The sequence below is a fragment of the Carcharhinus amblyrhynchos genome, chromosome 16 (assembly GCF_965287045.1).
Source record: "Carcharhinus amblyrhynchos chromosome 16, sCarAmb.v2.hapA, whole genome shotgun sequence".
NCBI lineage: Eukaryota > Metazoa > Chordata > Chondrichthyes > Carcharhiniformes > Carcharhinidae > Carcharhinus > Carcharhinus amblyrhynchos.
In genome coordinates this window covers 22,565,959-22,584,208 of record NC_137339.1, presented here as the reverse complement: position 1 = coordinate 22,584,208, position 18,250 = coordinate 22,565,959, and the positions used below count along the sequence as shown (strand labels likewise).

The 18,250-nt window shown below is 43.2% G+C and overlaps 1 protein-coding gene across 2 annotated transcripts in view; it reads left to right on the top strand.

Moving 5' to 3' along the window:
* The window catches only part of hck (HCK proto-oncogene, Src family tyrosine kinase), an 88,986-nt gene that overhangs the window by 68,264 nt on the left and 2,472 nt on the right, over positions 1–18,250 (top strand). For both annotated transcript variants that reach the window (XM_080204825.1, XM_080204826.1), the window contains exons 11-12: positions 15,530–15,683; positions 17,602–17,733. In XM_080204825.1, coding sequence (XP_080060951.1) covers positions 15,530–15,683; positions 17,602–17,733 — 286 coding nt within the window. The remainder of the gene's footprint in view (positions 1–15,529; positions 15,684–17,601; positions 17,734–18,250) is intronic.

Genomic DNA, 18,250 nt, shown 5'->3' with positions numbered 1-18,250 from the left:
ATTTATAAGGATATACCTGGATAGCTTCCTTTTTGAATGATCAAGATATAGAAATTGCCACACATGGTGACTTGGATTCCTGCATGCAATCTGTGCTTTAGCCCGTGCAGCCCATTCATTGCTATGCAGAAGAATGTGCATGCAAGTAGATGGCATGTATGCACTGGAACGGTTTGATCCGATGCCACCCTGACGTCCTCATCTGACCTGGCTGATGCCCCACCAGGATTAGAAACATAATTTGCAAACTCAAGCCCACAAAATCATACACATCCAACAAACTCGTACCTCAAAAGAATTCAATAAAAGGTGATTTTATTGAAACACGTGGGGGCCCTGAGCAGTAGATGCTGGGAGGATGTTTCCCATCATGGGGAACTAGGGAACACAGTTTCAAAATAAGACATTTCCCACTTGCGACAGAGGTGAGGAGGAGCTACTCGTCTTCAGGGTTGTTAACCTTTGGAAAGTATGTTCAAAAATAGCCTTGTGGCAGCAAAGGACACATTTTTAACATGGAAAACATTTTGTGAAGGGGAAGAAAACCATGAGGAATCAAGGATTGAACAAAACTAGCCTTGATGGCATGTTAGGAGGTGACTGAAAATATGACTTTAAGGAAGCTTCTTGAGAGAGAGAGAAATGAGAAGACAAGGGAGTTTAAGGAGGAAGTTATAGAATGTAGGGTTGAAGACCATCTGGCGAAAAATGATGTGTATGAGAAAAACACCAAGTCCCATGAATGCAGAAGAGAATTTTAAAGCAGGAAACGCTCACAAAGTTGAGGTAAGGAAAGCATTTGAACAGAAGAACTAAGATTTCAATTCACTCCGTTCAGACTGAGTAAGGACATCAGTGATGAGCGGCCTTGAGCTAGTTGATGAAGAATGAGGATTGAAGACCATTGTGAATATGAGAGCAATCCGTGACAAAGTGTAGATAAGGGTTTCATTGGCAATGGGGTGAGCTAGGGAAATTGGATGGAAGTTGGATGCTTTTGTGAAAGATTGCATGTGGAGTTTGAAGCTTGACTGTGGGTTATCAGGACACCAAATGTGGTCTGTAGCCATTGATGTACCACTGTATACTGATAAAAGGTCACAAATCTAAGCCCTTGTGTTTTGCAGCATTCTGTTATATTGGGCTGGAATTTCAATCCCGGGTAGGGAGCTTGAGTTGGGAAATTTTGCTTTATGAAATACTGTCACTCTGGGGAGGTGGGGGAGGGATAGTTAAACCCATCACCTCCCCCTCTTAAGCAGATTGGAGGCAGTTGCAGGAGTGGCCGAGTGGCCAAGTGCCCAGATGAGCTGGTTCAAAAGCTCACCTTGGTTCTGAGACTTTGTTCTCATTGTTTGGTTACAATTTAGACCAGCTTCGCATGCCAACACAATGCACAGTGATTAGCACTGCTGCCTCAAAGCACCAGGGACTTGGGTTCAATTTTTGGCTAGGGTCACTGTCAATGTGGAGTTTGCACATTCTTCCTGTGTCTGTGTTGGTTTCCTCTGGTTGCTCCAGTTTACTCCTTCAGTCCAAAAATGAGCAGGTTATATGGATTGACCATGCTAATTTGACCCTCAGTGTACTGGAACAGGCGTGGAGTGTGGAGACTTGGGGATTTTCACAGTAACTTCATTGCAGAGTGAATGTAAGCCTACTTGTGACTAATAAATAAACTTTACTATCTTGTATCCCCTATCCCCAATGGCTTCTCCATACCAATCCATGGCACTTTCTGTGCAATCACCTGGTATACACCAAGTAAAGAACTGATGAACCCTTTGGCAACAGTGGCATGTGTGAAACTGCTTAGAAATGAAACACACATTTTTGAAAGAAAAGCTGGTGTTCCTACAACTCAAAGAAATCTCAACACCAGCTTAAAGTCCAACAGGCTGTCCCTTGTTCTGAAAGCTTGTGGCGTTTGCTACAAATAAACCTGTTGGACTTTAAACTGCTGTTGTCAGACTTCTTTCTGTTTTTGCCCCAGTCCAACGCCGGCATCTCCACTTCGCCCCTACAACTCTACAAATGTATCAGTCAAACACACCATTAAAGCACAAATAACAGAAGTTTTAAGCGTTAGTATAAAATATAAGAACATAAAAACTTGGAGCAAAAGTAGGCCATTTGGCCCCTCAGGCCTGCTGTGCCACTCAATAAGATCATGTCTGATCTTTTCAAGGACTCAGCTCCACTTACCTGCCCACTCACCATAACCCTTAATTCCTTTACTGCTCAAAAATTTATCTATCCTTGCCTTAAAAACAGTCAATAAGGCAGCCTCAACTCTTCACTGGGCATGGAATTCCATAGATTTACAACCCTTTGTGTGAAGAAGTTCCTCCTCAACTCAGTCCTAAATCTGCTTCCCCTTACTTTGAGGCTATTGCCCCCTAGTTCTAGTTTCACCTGCCAGTGGAAACAACTTCCCCACTTCTATCTTATCTATTCCCTTGATAATCTTATATGCTTCTATAAGATCACCCCTCATTCTTCTGAATCCCAGTAAGTATAGCCCCAGTCCACTCAGTCTCTCCTCATAAGCCACCCACTCAACTCCGGAATCAACCTAGTGAATCTCCTCTGTACCCCTTCCAGTGCCAGTATATCCTTTCTCAAGTAAGAAGACCAAAACTGTACTCCAGGTGTGGCCTCACCAGCATTTTATACAGCTGTAATATAATCTTGCTGATTTTAAATTCCATCCCTCTAGCAATGAAGGACAAAATTCCATCTGCTTCCTTAATTACCTGCTGCATCTGCAAACCAACTCCTTGAGACCCCTCCACAAGACACCCAGGTCCCTCTGCACACAGCATGTTGCCGTTTTTTGCCATTTAAATAATAGTCCATTTTGCTACCAAAATGGACGACCTCACATTTACCAACATTGTACTCCATCTGCCAGACCCTCACCCACTCACTTAAATTATCTATATTCTTTTGCAGACTTTCAGCGTCCTCTGCACACTCTGCTCTTCCACCTATCTTAGCGTCGTCTGCGAATTTTGACACACAACACTCAGTCCCAAACTCCAAATCATCTATGTAAATTGTAAATGATTGCGGTCTCAACACTGATCCCTGAGGCACATCACTAGTCACTGATCGCCAACCAGAAAAATACCCATTTACCCCCGCTCTTTGCTTTCTGTTAGTTAACCGCCCGCTTTTTGCTTTCTGTTAGTTAACCGCCCGCTATCTTTTAACCTTGTGCAAATAAACATTGGCGCATTGAAAAAATGTTTACAGATTAAAAACCCTGGTACTTATAAAGGTGAGTTTCTTTATACCCAGCAAATAACTGTTGATTTTGCTTGATTGACATTTTTAATGAGAGAAGGTGCTGGGAACGGGGCAGAGTCTCGGAATCTGCTCCCTCCTGCTATTTTTTAAATGGTCCCAAAGTCCTCCGGTCTCTGAGAAAATCTAGCCTATTGTCTCTTGTTTCCAGTTTATGAAGCCACAGCTGGTATAAACTGGGTGAGCTTAAATAGACATCTGATACATTTACAAGTCAAACATAGGATCCGTTTTGAATAATGCAGTCAGTTGTAGAAGATACTTGAAGCTAAGTGCCTTGACAAGAAAAGGAGTTTCTTGCATGTGGTAAGAACTGAACAAGTGCTGCAACAGCTATTTGCAGCCAAAGAAATGAGATGTCTACTTGGGACTATTTTTAATCCACACATGAGTTTTTTTTTCTATAGTTTAGATGAAACGCTCAAATTGGAGATAGCCGAAGCAGTCATGACGCCCCATAGAAAAAAAAATGAGCAGAAATGGAAATTTGCCTTTACTTTTCTGTTATCTGCTGAGGTTTCCTGAAGCAAGTCGAGCGTTTGCAGATTTCTTGACCCAAACCAGTTCTGTGCTCTGCTGCTTGTCAGTACTGCAACTGCATCCTTCAGATAATGTTTGTTTGGATGTCATATTGTTATTCATTGCTTTTGAACATTAAGCTTGGTTTCAGCTGCTCAAGTTGATTGCCAGGCGACTGAAGTATTTACACCAGTCAGGCCACTTCTGTTTCAGTTGAGCAAGTTGTTTGGTAACGTATGCAACACACTGAACAGCCTGGTAACGCTCTGTAAAATCAATCCAAAAACGGTGACTTTTGTCATATGACAGTGAAATGCAACATTTTGCTTTCATTGGAAAAGTTTTTGAGATACAATTTCTTCAATGATAAATATTCAAAATGACAGTTTTTGAAAAAAATTAAACTCTATTGGATGTGTACAGCACTGCCAGACACAAGTGTTCTGCAGAATCAGGCCAAATTTTAGCCAAAACAATGGGCGTCCCAAACCTGAAACCTAGAGGCAACCTGCCTTGACCATTTGTATCCACCCCTCACCATCACATTTTTGGCCAATCTGTGAACTAATTAGTTTCTGTCGGGCCTCTGGTACCTCCAAGAACCATTGGTCCATTGGAGGGCTAGCAGCTGTTCAGACAGCATTACAAAGAACAAAGAACAACCCAGAACAGGAAACAGGCCCTTTGGCCCAACGAGCCTGCGCCGCCGCATCACCCTACACCTATTCTACCCTGCGTGTCTACGAATGGAACCCCTAACTTAGCCAGATTCAGGGGAGAATAGTGTCAATTTGGTAAAACCAATCAGCCTAAGAGCACATCTTTGGGGTGTGGGAGGAAACCGGAGCGCCCGGAGGAAACCCACGCAACCACAGGGAGAATGCGCAAACTCCCACAGACACAGGCCCAAATCCATGTATCTGCACAGCTAGCAGTGCTAGTCACCGAGCAGTTGCGGCGCCCGTCTACCGGTCCAGGATCAAGCACACACACCGACACGAAGTACTAGGCCACTCCCGGAACTTCCAAGAGCAGCCCACGCACGACCCACCGTGTGCATGCCCCTCGTTTGACACAAGGTGGACCTCCTCCTGCGGAATAAAAAGACAAAAACGTTAATCTTACAAGCCTGCTTTTCCGGTGTCTCCCGAGGTTCTAACCTTATTTAATAGCCCCTACCATAACCCTCCATCCTCGCTTCACTCGTGTGTCTATCTAACTGAACCTTAAACGAGTCCAACGTTCCTGCCTCCACCACCCTACTCGGTAGTGCGTTCCATACCCCCACAACTCTCTGCGTAAAGAACCTTCCTCTCCCTTCCAAATTATACCTCTCCCCCCTCACCCTTAAATCATGACCTCTCGTGTTTGTACCCAGTCTAGGGGGCAGTCTCTCACTATTGACTCTATCTATTCCCTTCAGTATCTTATATACCTCTATCATGTCCCCCCTCAATCTCCGTCTTTCCAAGGAGAATAGTCCCAGTTTCTCCAGCCTTTCCTCATAACCCAGCCCCTCCATGCCAGGCAACATCCTGGTAAACCTCCTCTGCACTCTCTCCAGAGCCTCCACGTCCTTCCGGTAGTAAGGTGACCAGAACTGGACGCAGTACTCCAAATGCGGTCTAACCAACGTTCTATACAACTGAAGCATTAGACGGCAGCTTTTATACTCTATACCCCTTCCTATAAAGGCTAACATTCCATAAGCCTTCCTAACAACCTTCTCCACTTGTGACGCAACCTTCATGGATTTGTGAACCTGCACTCCCAGGTCCCTCTGTATCTCTATACTCCTAATCTGTCTACCTTTTATCACATAGCTCCTCTCTGCATTATTCCTTCCAAAATGCATCACCTCGCATTTGTCAGGATTAAATTCCATCTGCCACCTATCTGCCCAATGCACCAACCTATCTATATCCTGTTGTATCACCTGACAATCCAGTTCAGCACCCGCCAACCCTGCCATCTTGGTGTCATCAGCAAACTTGCTGATCACACCACCTACGCTCTCTTCCAAGTCATTTATGTATACTACAAAGAGGAGAGGTCCCAGTACTGAGCCCTGCGGCACACCACTGGTCACTGGCCTCCAGCCCGACAAGGTCCCCTCCACAACTACCCTCTGTCTCCTATTACCCAATCCACCTAGCTACCTGGCCTCGTATCCCATGCGCCTTAACCTTTTCTACCAGCCTACCATGAGGGACTTTGTCAAACGCCTTACTGAAATCCATATAGATGACATCAACGGCTCTCCCATCGTCAACCGTTTTTGTCACCTCCTCAAAGAATTCCACCAGATTCGTAAGGCAAGACCTCCCTCTAACAAAGCCATGTTGCGTATCCCTAATCAGATCGCAACGCTCCAAATGCTCATACATCCTACCCCTAAGTATTTTTTCCATTAATTTCCCTACCACCGATGTCAAACTCACCGGTCTGTAATTTCCAGGGTTATCCCTACTATCTTTTTTGAACAGTGGTACCACATTTGCTACCCTCCAGTCTTCTGGCACCTCACCTGTGTCCAAAGAAGAGACAAAGATTTGCGCCAGAGGCCCAGCAATTTCATCTTTCACCTCCCTAAGCAGCCTGGGATAAATACCATCAGGCCCCGGAGCTTTATCCGTCCTTACACTACCTAAAAGCCCTAGCACTTACTCCCTCGTAATAGATATTTCCTGCAACTGATCCTCAGCTCCCTTCAAGAGACCGCACGATTCCGAACCCCTCTCCTTCGTGAATACCGACGCAAAGTATTCATTCAGGAGCTCCCCCATTCCCTCCGACTCCATACATAACTCTCCACTCTTGTCCCTAAGAGGACCAATTTTCCCTCTAACTACTCGCTTGCTTCTAATATAGGAATAAAATGCCTTTGGATTTTCCTTAATCCTACCAGCCAAAGCCATTTCATGCCCTCTCTTCGCCCTTCTAATTCCCCTTTTTAGCTCCCGCCTACTCTCTCTATATTCCTCCAGCGCACTCTCCGTACCCAGTCATTTCGACCTAACATACGCCTCCCTCTTCTTCCTGACCAAGTCTTCGATACCCCCTGTAATCCACGGCTCTCTAATCCTACCTTTCCCATCCTTCCGCTTAACCAGAACATACCTCCCCTGCAACCATTTCATTTTGCCCTTAAAAGCCTCCCACTTGCCAACCGTGGACACCCCTAGCAATGTGATCTCTCCCTTTTTATTCCTCAACTCCACCCACAGTGACTCAATCCCTGTCTCTTCCTTATCGTCCTCCCTCTGCACTACTGTGATGTTTTCCTTTACGAACAGTGCCACCCCTCCACCTCTCTTCAACCCTCCTCTGTCACACCTAAAACACTTGTACCCAGGAACATTCAGCTGCCAGTCCTGCCCTTCCCGTAACCACGTCTCCGTTACAGCCACCACATCTAACTGCCTCACAAACATCAAGGCCCTAAGCTCATCCGTTTTCCCTGCCACACTCCTAGCATTGAAACAGACACAGTTCAAGGCCTGGGATCGGTCAAAGACGCCGATCACTGGCCTTGTGTTATCTTGTCTTTGGTTTTCATTGAGAAGGCTGGAGCTGGCCGGATGTGATGGATCTTCACCGCTTGCTGGAGCCTAGGTTTCTCTTTACCAGGGCTTTGGGATGATGATGTGATGCAGGTGCAAAGATTTCAGCGAAACTCTGAATGGATCCTGAGTTTGCTCAATATCATGGCTTTGGCCTTTTCAAGCTCTTTGGGTGGTTATAGTATCCTGCAGTTGATCATTAATCTTCAACTTTGTTCCCTTGTAATTAAAACCCTGATTTTGTGATATTGTTTTTATCCTGACGTGTATGTGATATGAGCACAGAGGCATTTGTCACCTGTTATACCGCAAACATCAGCCTTGTCCATATTTTCTCTTTGATGGTATCTGTCCACTGGCATGCTCTGATGGTGGAGCGAGTGAGGCCTTGTTTAATGTGCATTACTGTTTGCATTTGTTTTGATCCCTGGTACAGGGGGACGGGTTGGATAATATGATCTGTCCACCTGGCTTTTGACTCTATCAAATTCTAGTTCTTGAGTTTCAGTGTTTGCAATATGGGGTTAACTCCTTGTTTGGGGATTGTTTGCCTTTTTTCTATTAGTAAGCATGCGCTGAGTTAGTTGTGTGGTATTTCCCTGTCTCTTTTGTGCTGTAATCCTTGCATTACACTGATGCCCGTCACTGTTTATAGATGAACAGTGTCACAGCAGGGTGACAGGAAAGTTGGTATAGAATGCCTGTTAGAAAGAGGTGGCACAGTAGTTAGCACTGCTACCTCACAGTGCCAGAGACCTGCGTTCAATTCTAGCCTTGGGTCACTTTCCTGTGTGAAGTTTGCACAATTTTGCAAGTGGCTGCGTGGGTTTCCTCGAGTGCTGTGGTTTCCTCCCACAACCCAAACATATGCGGGTTAGGTTGATTGGCATGCTAAATGTCCCTTAATGTCGGGGGACTTGCAGGTAAATGTGTGAAATTATGGGGGTAGGGCCTGTGTGGGATTGAGGTCGGTGCAGATTCAATGGGCTGAATAGCACTCTTCTGCACTATAGGGATTTTTATGAACTACTGGTGTCGCATTTTTCTTTTGTACTTTTGTTATTTTGGGATTAAGGGAGTCTTGCTCTTCTCCAATGAAGTTTCATTCGGATCAATTATCCTGGAAAAGACTTAGATCTTTTCTGTCGTTGGCACCCCAGTGATGCTGGAGTGAGGAGAAATATGTATTGGTGCTTGCCTGGGCATGGTCGGCTAATCCTCAGGTATCTAGCCTTTCTTGGGTTGGTCTTTGTTTATTTGGCTATGCAGGCAGTGACAGTGGTTATTTGATTACTTAGCACATGGAATGTACGGTGGGCATATCCTGTTGTTTCCTGGAAGGGAAATGGATAGAATCTCACTGATGGCAGGGCATTAGTGGCATCTTTGGGTCTTTCTACAATTCTTGTTACTGTTGCTGCTCAGCATATCCCTGACACCAGCTACCGTGATTGCAGTGATAATCCGAATTGTTTGTATTTGCTGGTCTTTTCTGTAGGTCTATGTGGAATAATCACTCCATATTCTACTAGATTTTGGGGATTTGTTGCACCTTTTGTGGTAAGATGTGAAACCCTTAGCAAAAACATTTATTTTTAAAAGAAAAATCAAGAATGGGAAGAGGAGCAAAGGATCATCTGACTTGGACTAGATAGATGAGAAGAATGGAAGTGATTCTTTTCAGTTTTGTCTAGCTGGGCAATGGAAGAAAGGGGCTGGAAAATGTTGTGATTAACTGTGTCAAAGGCTGCTGACCAGGTCAAGAAGGATGAGAAGCAACAGTTCATCACGATTGCAGGGTCACAAAGCTATTTAAGCTCGTATAATCATGACAATGGAGTCTTAAACTTAAATGTGCATTCTGACCAGTGGTGGCTGTAGGCTCACCAAAAGTAAGGTGCACTACCCACCATACAGGTGGCGGCACAGTGGTTAGCACTGCTACCTCACAGCGCCTGGGACCCATGTTCAGTTCCTGGCTTGGGTCACTGTCTGTGTGGAGTTTGAACGTTTTCCCCATGTTTGCGTGAGTTTGCTCCGGGTGCTCTGGTTTCTTTCCGCACTCCAAAGATGTGCGGATTAGGTGGATTGGCCATGCTAAATTGCCTCCTAGTATCAGAGGGAACGAGCTAGGGCAAATGTACGGGTTATGGGGATAGGGCCTGGGTGGGATAGTGTTTGGTGTAGACTTGATAGGCCGAATGACCTATTCTGTGATTATATGATTCACCTGTATCCTCAGCCTGATTTTAACCTTCTCCGATACAGATGGAGAACCATGGATTGTGGTGAATGTTACCAGCTCATGGGTTGAAAAGAGAAGTTTGGTGCTATTAAAAGTGTTGGTTACCTTTTGACCTGTAGTATAGAGTATTTAAATATATTAACCCAGCACCTACATCTTTGCTTTCAAACTAAACTCGGATTCGGAAACTCTCTGTCACCATTGTGGTGGCTATTGAATCTTATCGCGATCTGATTAAAACTTGTATCACTCCATTTGTGGGCTTAATTCATTACCAATTTAAATTCCAAAAATATTTCACCATAAAATTCACCAAAGCTAAAATAATTCTGACAGGTATTACTGTCTTTGAATGTTTCTATGATGCTTTTCAATCTGAGGATGTTGTCCAAGTTCAGATGATATTCCAATTTTATTCTACATTTTTGTCCAAGAATGAAGTTTTACAAAGATTGAAACATTAAGCAAGGAAACATAGCAAACCATCAATAACTAATGGTCTAGGTGTAAAGCATTTTCTTGAACATCTTCAAAGTCTTTAAGGAGAACTCGTTTACAGGTTTTCACTCCGATACAGCCAGGTACATATTTCAACATGGCAATTACAGGAGAGTACGCTAGTTTAACTGTGCATGTCCAATACATTTCAGATCTGAAGCAGAAAATTTCTGGGTTGGATCAGTTTTCTTAGATATCTAGACAGTAATGGTATTATGTGTCACTCGTTTTAAAGTCAGGGTGCTTTTGATAACTAATATATGAACCAGGTTTGCTGGAAAGTCCTCTGAATCATATTCTGTGCTGTTATGAACAGATTAGGTTTACATGCAAGGGACTGTTTCAACCACCAGGCAATTTACTTGTATCATTCCCACTTCTGGCTACTCTTGGTTGCGAAGATCTTAGCTGCACCCACCTATCCCTTTATCTCTTGATCACTTCTAATTATTCTTTTGGGGAATGCATTTGGACCATCGTCCTGCTATGATGGTCCAGTAGTTGATCAGCTTCTTGATGCTGCCTCCCAAAGCCTCACACAAGTGGAGTTTCATAGAATTTCACAGATACCAGGAAACTATCTCAGTAACCAAGTGCAATGGCAAAGCAAGGAGAACGAGAGTACCAAATATTTTAGCCAAGACTACTAGGTTGTACTGTCAAGCATAGAGTTGGCTGAATGTTCAAAAACACACTGGGAACTGAGACAAAAATGGAAGAAGTTAGAAGACATTAAAGAAGTGAACAGTGTATTTAAGGTTCCTTTATATTTTTAGTATAGAATCACTTGTTGCAAGTGCTTTCAAAAAGTGGATTTAGTTTTACAGATATGTTTGTCATAGAATCTTAGAATCCCTACTGTGCAGAAGGAGACCATTCAGCCCATCAAGTCGGCACTGACAGCAATCCCACCCAAGTCCCATCCCCATAACCCCACAATTACCCAGCTAATCCCTGTAATCTACGGATCGCTAACGACTTTCAGAGAACCAGCCAGTTCATGGATGGTTTTATTTGTTCTCAAACACACTTTATCTGCAGTGGAGCTATCAGCATTGCAATTTAATAGTCCCCTTTTTTTCTCACTTATAGGTGGCAACACGAGCACGTTCCAGTAAAATTTACAGAACTGTTTTTGCTGTTATACTTAAAGATGTGCTATTTTTAAAAATCTCAAAGGGAAGTACAGAGATACTTAGTTATATCAGCAGGGGGGACATTGAATTGCAGAAGGGCAAAATGAATGCAGTATAAGCATTATGATTTTTATAGAACCTGCATGAAATTCTGCTCTGGTAAGTGCTTATCAATGTAGCCTGGAGTACCCTTGGATAATGGCCAACAGCAGCACCAGTGAGTTCCCATCAGAGTTGCTATCAGTTCATTCATTGGCAATGAATTTTATGAGTTATTGAGGTGTCTTTGTTTTCCTGCCCCTTGCTGTTTAGCGGTGGAGGACACCATTAAAATTTAGCTTTAACTCTTTAACCTCACATTAAAAAAATATGTTATGGCAAGTTGGGCGCATGCTATTTTTATACAGGATAGCTTCACCTTCAGCATTACTGAAGGAAGGAGAGTGAAGAAATCAGCCACAGCTTCATAGTCCTGAGGCGGAGTTCTCCCAAATAAAATTCTGAGTGTTAGAACAGCGGGATTAATAGTGGCACGGGTCTCATAGGCGCACTTTGCATTGCAATCCTCCTTCACAGTCATGTTTTTAGAGAGTTGGGAGTTTCAAGCCAGTAATAAGAGGGTTCGGGGCCTAAACACGCTGGTGAACCTGGCTTCAGAGAGCTTGGGTGTCATTTTGTAAGTGCCCCAATCTCTCAATGCACTGGAGGCCCCCCTCCTCATCACCTTTCTTCAGCGGCATTTCCCCCGCCCCCCCCTCCACCCCCCAGTAGAGGTCATAGGCATCAGAATTCCCACTATGACCACCCCTGTCATGGCTCCCACACAGGCCCCACCCGCTCGACACTGGCAGTGCCAAAATCTCACCACTGGCCAGTCCAGTGGCCACTGCTGAGATCTGCCATCAGGCTGCCAGGTAGGTACTGCCCAATGGGCACCATTTGGCCATGCCGCTGACCACTCCAGGACTTCACTGACCACCGAGGCCCCTGGAATAACCATCATGCCATGTTTCTGCTAATGAAGACCAGTAGTGATTCTCACTTCAATCTCACTGTGCCCAAAAGCCAGTGAATTTTGCGTGCTGGATTTAAACGGACTGTGCATATTGAAATACTACTTTAACTATGTTAATCAGATCCTGCCTGGTTTGCGCCAGTAGAAACAGGCTGGGAGAATTGCAAACTGTTTGGTGTCAGACGCAAAGCGGATTTTGAGACTTGTACACTATTCTCTGGGATCAGTGTGCTGTACTATTAGTGTGACGAGGTCAGAGAGACGCTTTCCTGATCACTCGTCATAGATGGTGGGTGAAAATTGCATGTGTGAGGATCTTGAGAGAATAAGCTCAGGCTTAGCAATGAAAACCTTGCTCCTGCCATTGAATAGTGCCCATGAGATGCCACCTTGGGGAAGGGAATGCAGGAAGTGCAAAGCCCTTTCTCCCATGTGTATGAATAATGTCCTCTGTGGGTCAGAAATCCAGTACTTGTTAAAATGCTATTCATTTACTTATTAACTCAACTGCACCTCTGAATATTTACCAGTTAGCTGCAGTAAGTGGATGCCACTCTACAAGTGGAAACATACACCAGTACCCGAAAGGAACATGTTCAAAAGCAGCCTTAGCACTTCTGGTGTTAGTGATAACCCATTGTCACACATTCCCCACAAACCTTTGCCACGGAGTTAAAAATATTTCAGATGATTTGAGTTGCTTCGTTTTTTTCAACATAAAACAGTTTGTCTGAAAGAAAATTAAATTGCGTTCTTTTAGTTTGTTTCACTTAACTGGCTGGGTGGTTACTGTTAATAAATATTTGCTTTTAGATTCTTCCCAAATATGCTTGATGTTCTTTTTGAGGTTAGCAGCAAATGTAGATATGTCAAAATATGTGGCATATATTGTTAAGACTGAGTGGAGCTCCACCAACTGGAGGTATGTTGAATAGACCCTTGTCTCATTCAGTAAGATGACTGTCCTGATTTGCTCACGTTTTTCAGAGTATTGGGTGCAGGCTTTACAAATTTCTACATTCCACAGCATGGCACGGTGGTTAGCACTGCTGTCTCACAGCTCCAGGAACCCAGGTTCGATTTCCAACTTGGGTCAGTGTCTGTGTGGAGTTTGCATATTCTTCCTGTATTTGCATGGGTTTCCTCCCACTGTCCAAAGATGTGCAGGTTAGGTTGATTGGACATGTGGGTTAGGTTGACAGGACATAGAAATTAACCCTTAATGTCCTGGATAGGTTAGAGGGATTAGCACAGTAACTAAAAGGGGATAGGGCCTGGGTGGGATCGTTGTCAGTGCAGACTCGTCAGGTCGAATGGCCTCCTGCACTGTAGGGATTGTATGATTTCTATGATTCAGCCCAAAGTCTCCTGTACTAGGAGTACGTGCTGGAAACATGGGAGAAAAGCTCAGTGATCCCACAAGAGATTTCCACCCCCATTAGTTTTTCACTGGGTTAGCAACAAACATCATCACAAAGAGCAAGAATACATTCCAATAGTTAATATCAAACTCAGGCCTGTAAAATTCAAATTTTTTTTAGCTCAAGCAGTTCCTGGCTATGTGGTCAATCTTGTGCCGTCTCTCTAATGTTATTCAACTTGTATTTAAGCGCTATTGAAGTTTTGGTGGCCGTTCTTTATGTGGGGGAAAAAAAGTCATAGTCGTAGAGTTTTACGCACAGAAAGAGGCTCTTCAGTCTATCAAACACCTGTCTAATCTAACCTAATCCGTTTTCCAGCACTTGGTCTGTGGCTGTCCGGAGCTTTGTATGCTTTGATGTTTCAAGTGCTCATCTAAATGTTTCTTAAATGTCGCGGGGGTTCGTGCTTCTACCACCCTTTCAGCCAATGAATTCCAGATTCCTACCACCCTCTGGGTGAAAGAATCCTGCCCCCGACCTTCAATCTAAGTAAACCTTAAGTAAACTTTGAACCTTCTTGGTGTGCAAGTCCTAATTAGCTTGTCTAAATTTGCAGAGGAATTAAATTTTTTTGCTCTACTGAGGATGATGGGGCTATTGGGATAGAGGTGAAAACATGAGGCAGGAAGTTGTTGTATGATGATTTTGACTAGCTAAAGAATAGTTGTAGAGACACAAGAGATGTCTGAACACTAACTGATTTATTAGAAGACCATAAATATTTACAGATATACAAGAGTACAGGTATTACTCAGTCTAAACCTTGAGCTTTTGTCTATTAGTTTCTTAGACCAGAATTTTACCGTCCCACCCGCCATGGGAATCAGAGCAAGTGAGGGGTGGACAATGGGAAAGTCCATTGACCTTGCGCGGAATTTTATGGTTTTGGGACAAGTGAGGCCATAAATCTTGCCCCTAGACTCTCGGGCACAGTGGTTAGCACAGCTACCTCATGGCGCCAGGGACCTGGTTCAATTCCTGGCTTTGGTCACTGTCTGCAGAGACTGCATGTTCTCCCTGTATCTGCGTGGGTTTCTAAGGGATTTTCACAGTAACTTCATTGAAATATTACTGTAAGCCTACTTGTGACACCAGTAAATGAGATGCCTGTTCAGACATAAAAGAATCTATGGCCCTATTTTAAGAAGATACAAAAAAGACGTAATGGCTTTGGGGTGGCATGGTGGCACAGTGGTTAGCACTGCTATCTCACAGAACCAGGCACCCATTTCAGTTCCTGGCTGAGGTCACTGTCTGCAGAGTCTGCATGTTCTCCCTGTGTCTGCATGGATTTCCTCTGGGTAACCTGGTTTCCTCCCACAGTCCAAAAGACATGCTGGTTAGGTACACTGGTCATGCTAAATTCCCCCTCAGTGTACCTGACAGGCACCGAAGTGTGGCGACTAGGGGATTTTCACAGTAACTTCGTTGCAGTTAATGTACGCCGTCTTGTGACACTAAAAAATAAACTTAAATTTAAGTCATCAAAAGACTGAAAAAGCATTAAAGATCTTCAGTAGTCTGACGAGCACCACCACTCCCATACATTAATCTTTACAGCCCTGAACATCATAAAACTACATCTCCCCCCAAGTCTTTGTCCATGTATATCTTAATTTATATTTATACACTACTCCTTTTCACGCAGTCTTTGACTTTGTGGTTTTAATCGGTCTGGAGGTTTCATGACTCTTCCTGACCATGTGTTTACTTTTGAAACAGTAATTTTGTGTTTCTAAAAAAGAATGTACATCTGTCTAGTTGTCTATACATTTTATGTACAATTGTATTAAATGTTGCTAATAACTTTGTGTTGTTTTTAGATTGCTGAAGGAATGGCTTATATTGAATCAAAGAACTATATACACCGAGATTTGAGGGCTGCTAATATCTTAGTGTCTCATATGTTGGTTTGCAAGATTGCTGACTTTGGCTTAGCCAGGATAATTGAAGACAATGAATATACAGCCAGAGAAGGTATGTTAAAATATTTTAAATATATATTTTGACAGGCTGTGCTCTTCCTATGTACAAAAACATGGGCTTGCAAACTAGCAACTGCAACAAGGTCCCAGAGGATCCCATAAGCTTTTGATTCTGTGCCTGCCGTGTGCTGTGAGCATCCGTTTCAAATCCTGCACACTCCAAGTAGACCAAGAGTAGGAGGGGTTAGCACTGCTGCCTCTCAGGCCAGGGATCCAGGTTTGATTCCCTGCTTGGGTCACTGTGCAGGTTCTGCACCTTCTCCTCGTGTCTGCATGGGTTTCCTCCAGGTCCTCCAGTTTCCTAGCATAGCGTGAAAGATGTGCTGGTTAGATGCTGAATTCTCCCTCAATGTACCCAAACAGGTGTCAGAACTTGGCGACTAGGGGATTTTCACTAACTTCATTGCAGTGTTAATGTAAGCCTACTTGTGGCACTAATAAATAAACATTACAAATAAATTGGTACGAGTCAGATTTAGATTCAAGTTCTGAATTATGAACACAAGGGAAGTGCAAAACAGAATACTTTAGCAAAAAGTAAACAAGATCATTATTATACAGATAAAAGTTAACCACACATTAAACCTGAACTGCATGAGAAGATTGCAGCTATGCCCAGTGGGCTGGCAAAAAGATTTAAACACTGACAAGTGTAGAGCAAAGAGAGTTATTCTGCTGTTTATATCAATTGCTAACTGAAATCATTTGTCATCTGCTTTCACTGTGGGCAATCATTGAGTTTGGCTAGACAGATTCAGTTCTTGCGGAAAAATAAAAACCAGGGGTATGGAATATATAGTTTAGAATTGGCAGCTAGAAATTACTGTTGACAACATTAATGGACAAAACACAAGTGAAAAGAGAGGATTCTCAACAAGGATGGAGACACAGTGGAAACACTATGGATAGAAGGAAAGATCAGTAGAGAAAACAAAACACTCCACACTGGCAGTAGCCCAAGCTGGAAGTCGAACCTGGGTCTCTGGTGCTCTGAGGCAACTAACCACTCGTGCCACCCTGTAAATACCTACTCTTTTAGAGTCAGTAATATAACTTCCTCTGCTCTGTACCTGAATCATTCCTTTGGTTATGGGATTCCATATTTCTGCCAATAACTAGGTTTGAAAGTGAAGCAAATAATTTTACAGAGCGTAGTTCAGAATCATCCCTCCACTGCTGAAGGAGGCCATTCAGCCCATTTGAATCTGCATTGACCACAATCCCACCCAGGGCTTATCCCTGTAACCCCCCCACATATTTACCCTGCTAATCCCTTGATACTAGGGTCAATTTAGCATGGCCAATCAACCTAACCCGCACATCTTTAGACCTGCAATTGCTCTGTTAATACTAGCACCAGGACACAACATATTTCTGAACTCTCTCCTGGTTAAACACCATAATACCACAGAATATTTGCAAGGCTTTTTATTTGCCTTTGTCATTTTGGTACCATCTATTCATGATAGAAATTCAGCACAGACAAATTGCTACATCTTGAAATGAAATATGAACAATGTATTACTGCTGGAGAGCAGACTTTCTTTAATATCATTTGTTTCAGAAGCAAAACTTGATATGACAGTGTTTAGAATTTACAACAACAAAGTGAAATATTGACAATTGTATGCTTTTGAAAATATCAACTGTAAAACTTAAAAGCTTTACTTCCCACCATAAAAGAAGTTGCTGTAATTGGTCTTGTGAAATGATGCTGTTTTTAGTTGGCGTGTGTGTGTGTGTGTTTTTAAATTGCTTGTTGCAAAGCAGCAAGACCTCCATTAGCACAAGCTAATACAGAATGGTGAATCAACTGATGAACTCAATGTCCCCAATGCAGCAATTGGAATTTTCTGGCTGTTGAGTTTACTCGGACTCTAATGTCCATTTTTGATTTTTTTTTCCTTAAGGTGCTAAATTCCCTATTAAGTGGACAGCTCCAGAAGCCATCAACTTTGGGTCATTTACAATCAAGTCTGATGTGTGGTCCTTTGGAATTCTTCTCATGGAAACTATTACATATGGCCGAACCCCTTACCCAGGTCTGTAAAGAGCAGTCGTACTGTTGTATGAACCCTGCACCTCTTCGCACTTGCATTGCTAACTGAAGAACACATTCAATACAGCTGTAGGGTTGGTGTGAAACAAGCTCACTTCATGTTAGTGCCTCAGTTATTGTACAAATGCAGTCTGAATCCTGAATCAGGAACTCATCTAAACCATGACACAGTAGTGTGAATCCTCCATGGAGAAGGAATCTGAGTCCATTTAATTTGGGAGTCCCCACTCTGCATTCCTAAGTTTAGCACTGGTGGCATGCCAAAACTATGTCATATTAATCAAGCATGTAAGATGAATGCACTATTGTACATCTAACAGTTGATTTACATTGCAGCTGTCAATAAGGTCAGATCACATACATCAGTCACTCATATTTACTATTAATAGAACATAACAGCACAGTACAGGCCCTTTGGCCCTCGATGTTGCGCCGACCAGTGGAACCAATCTAATGACCCTCTAACTTAAACTATTCCAATATTATCCATATGCCTATCC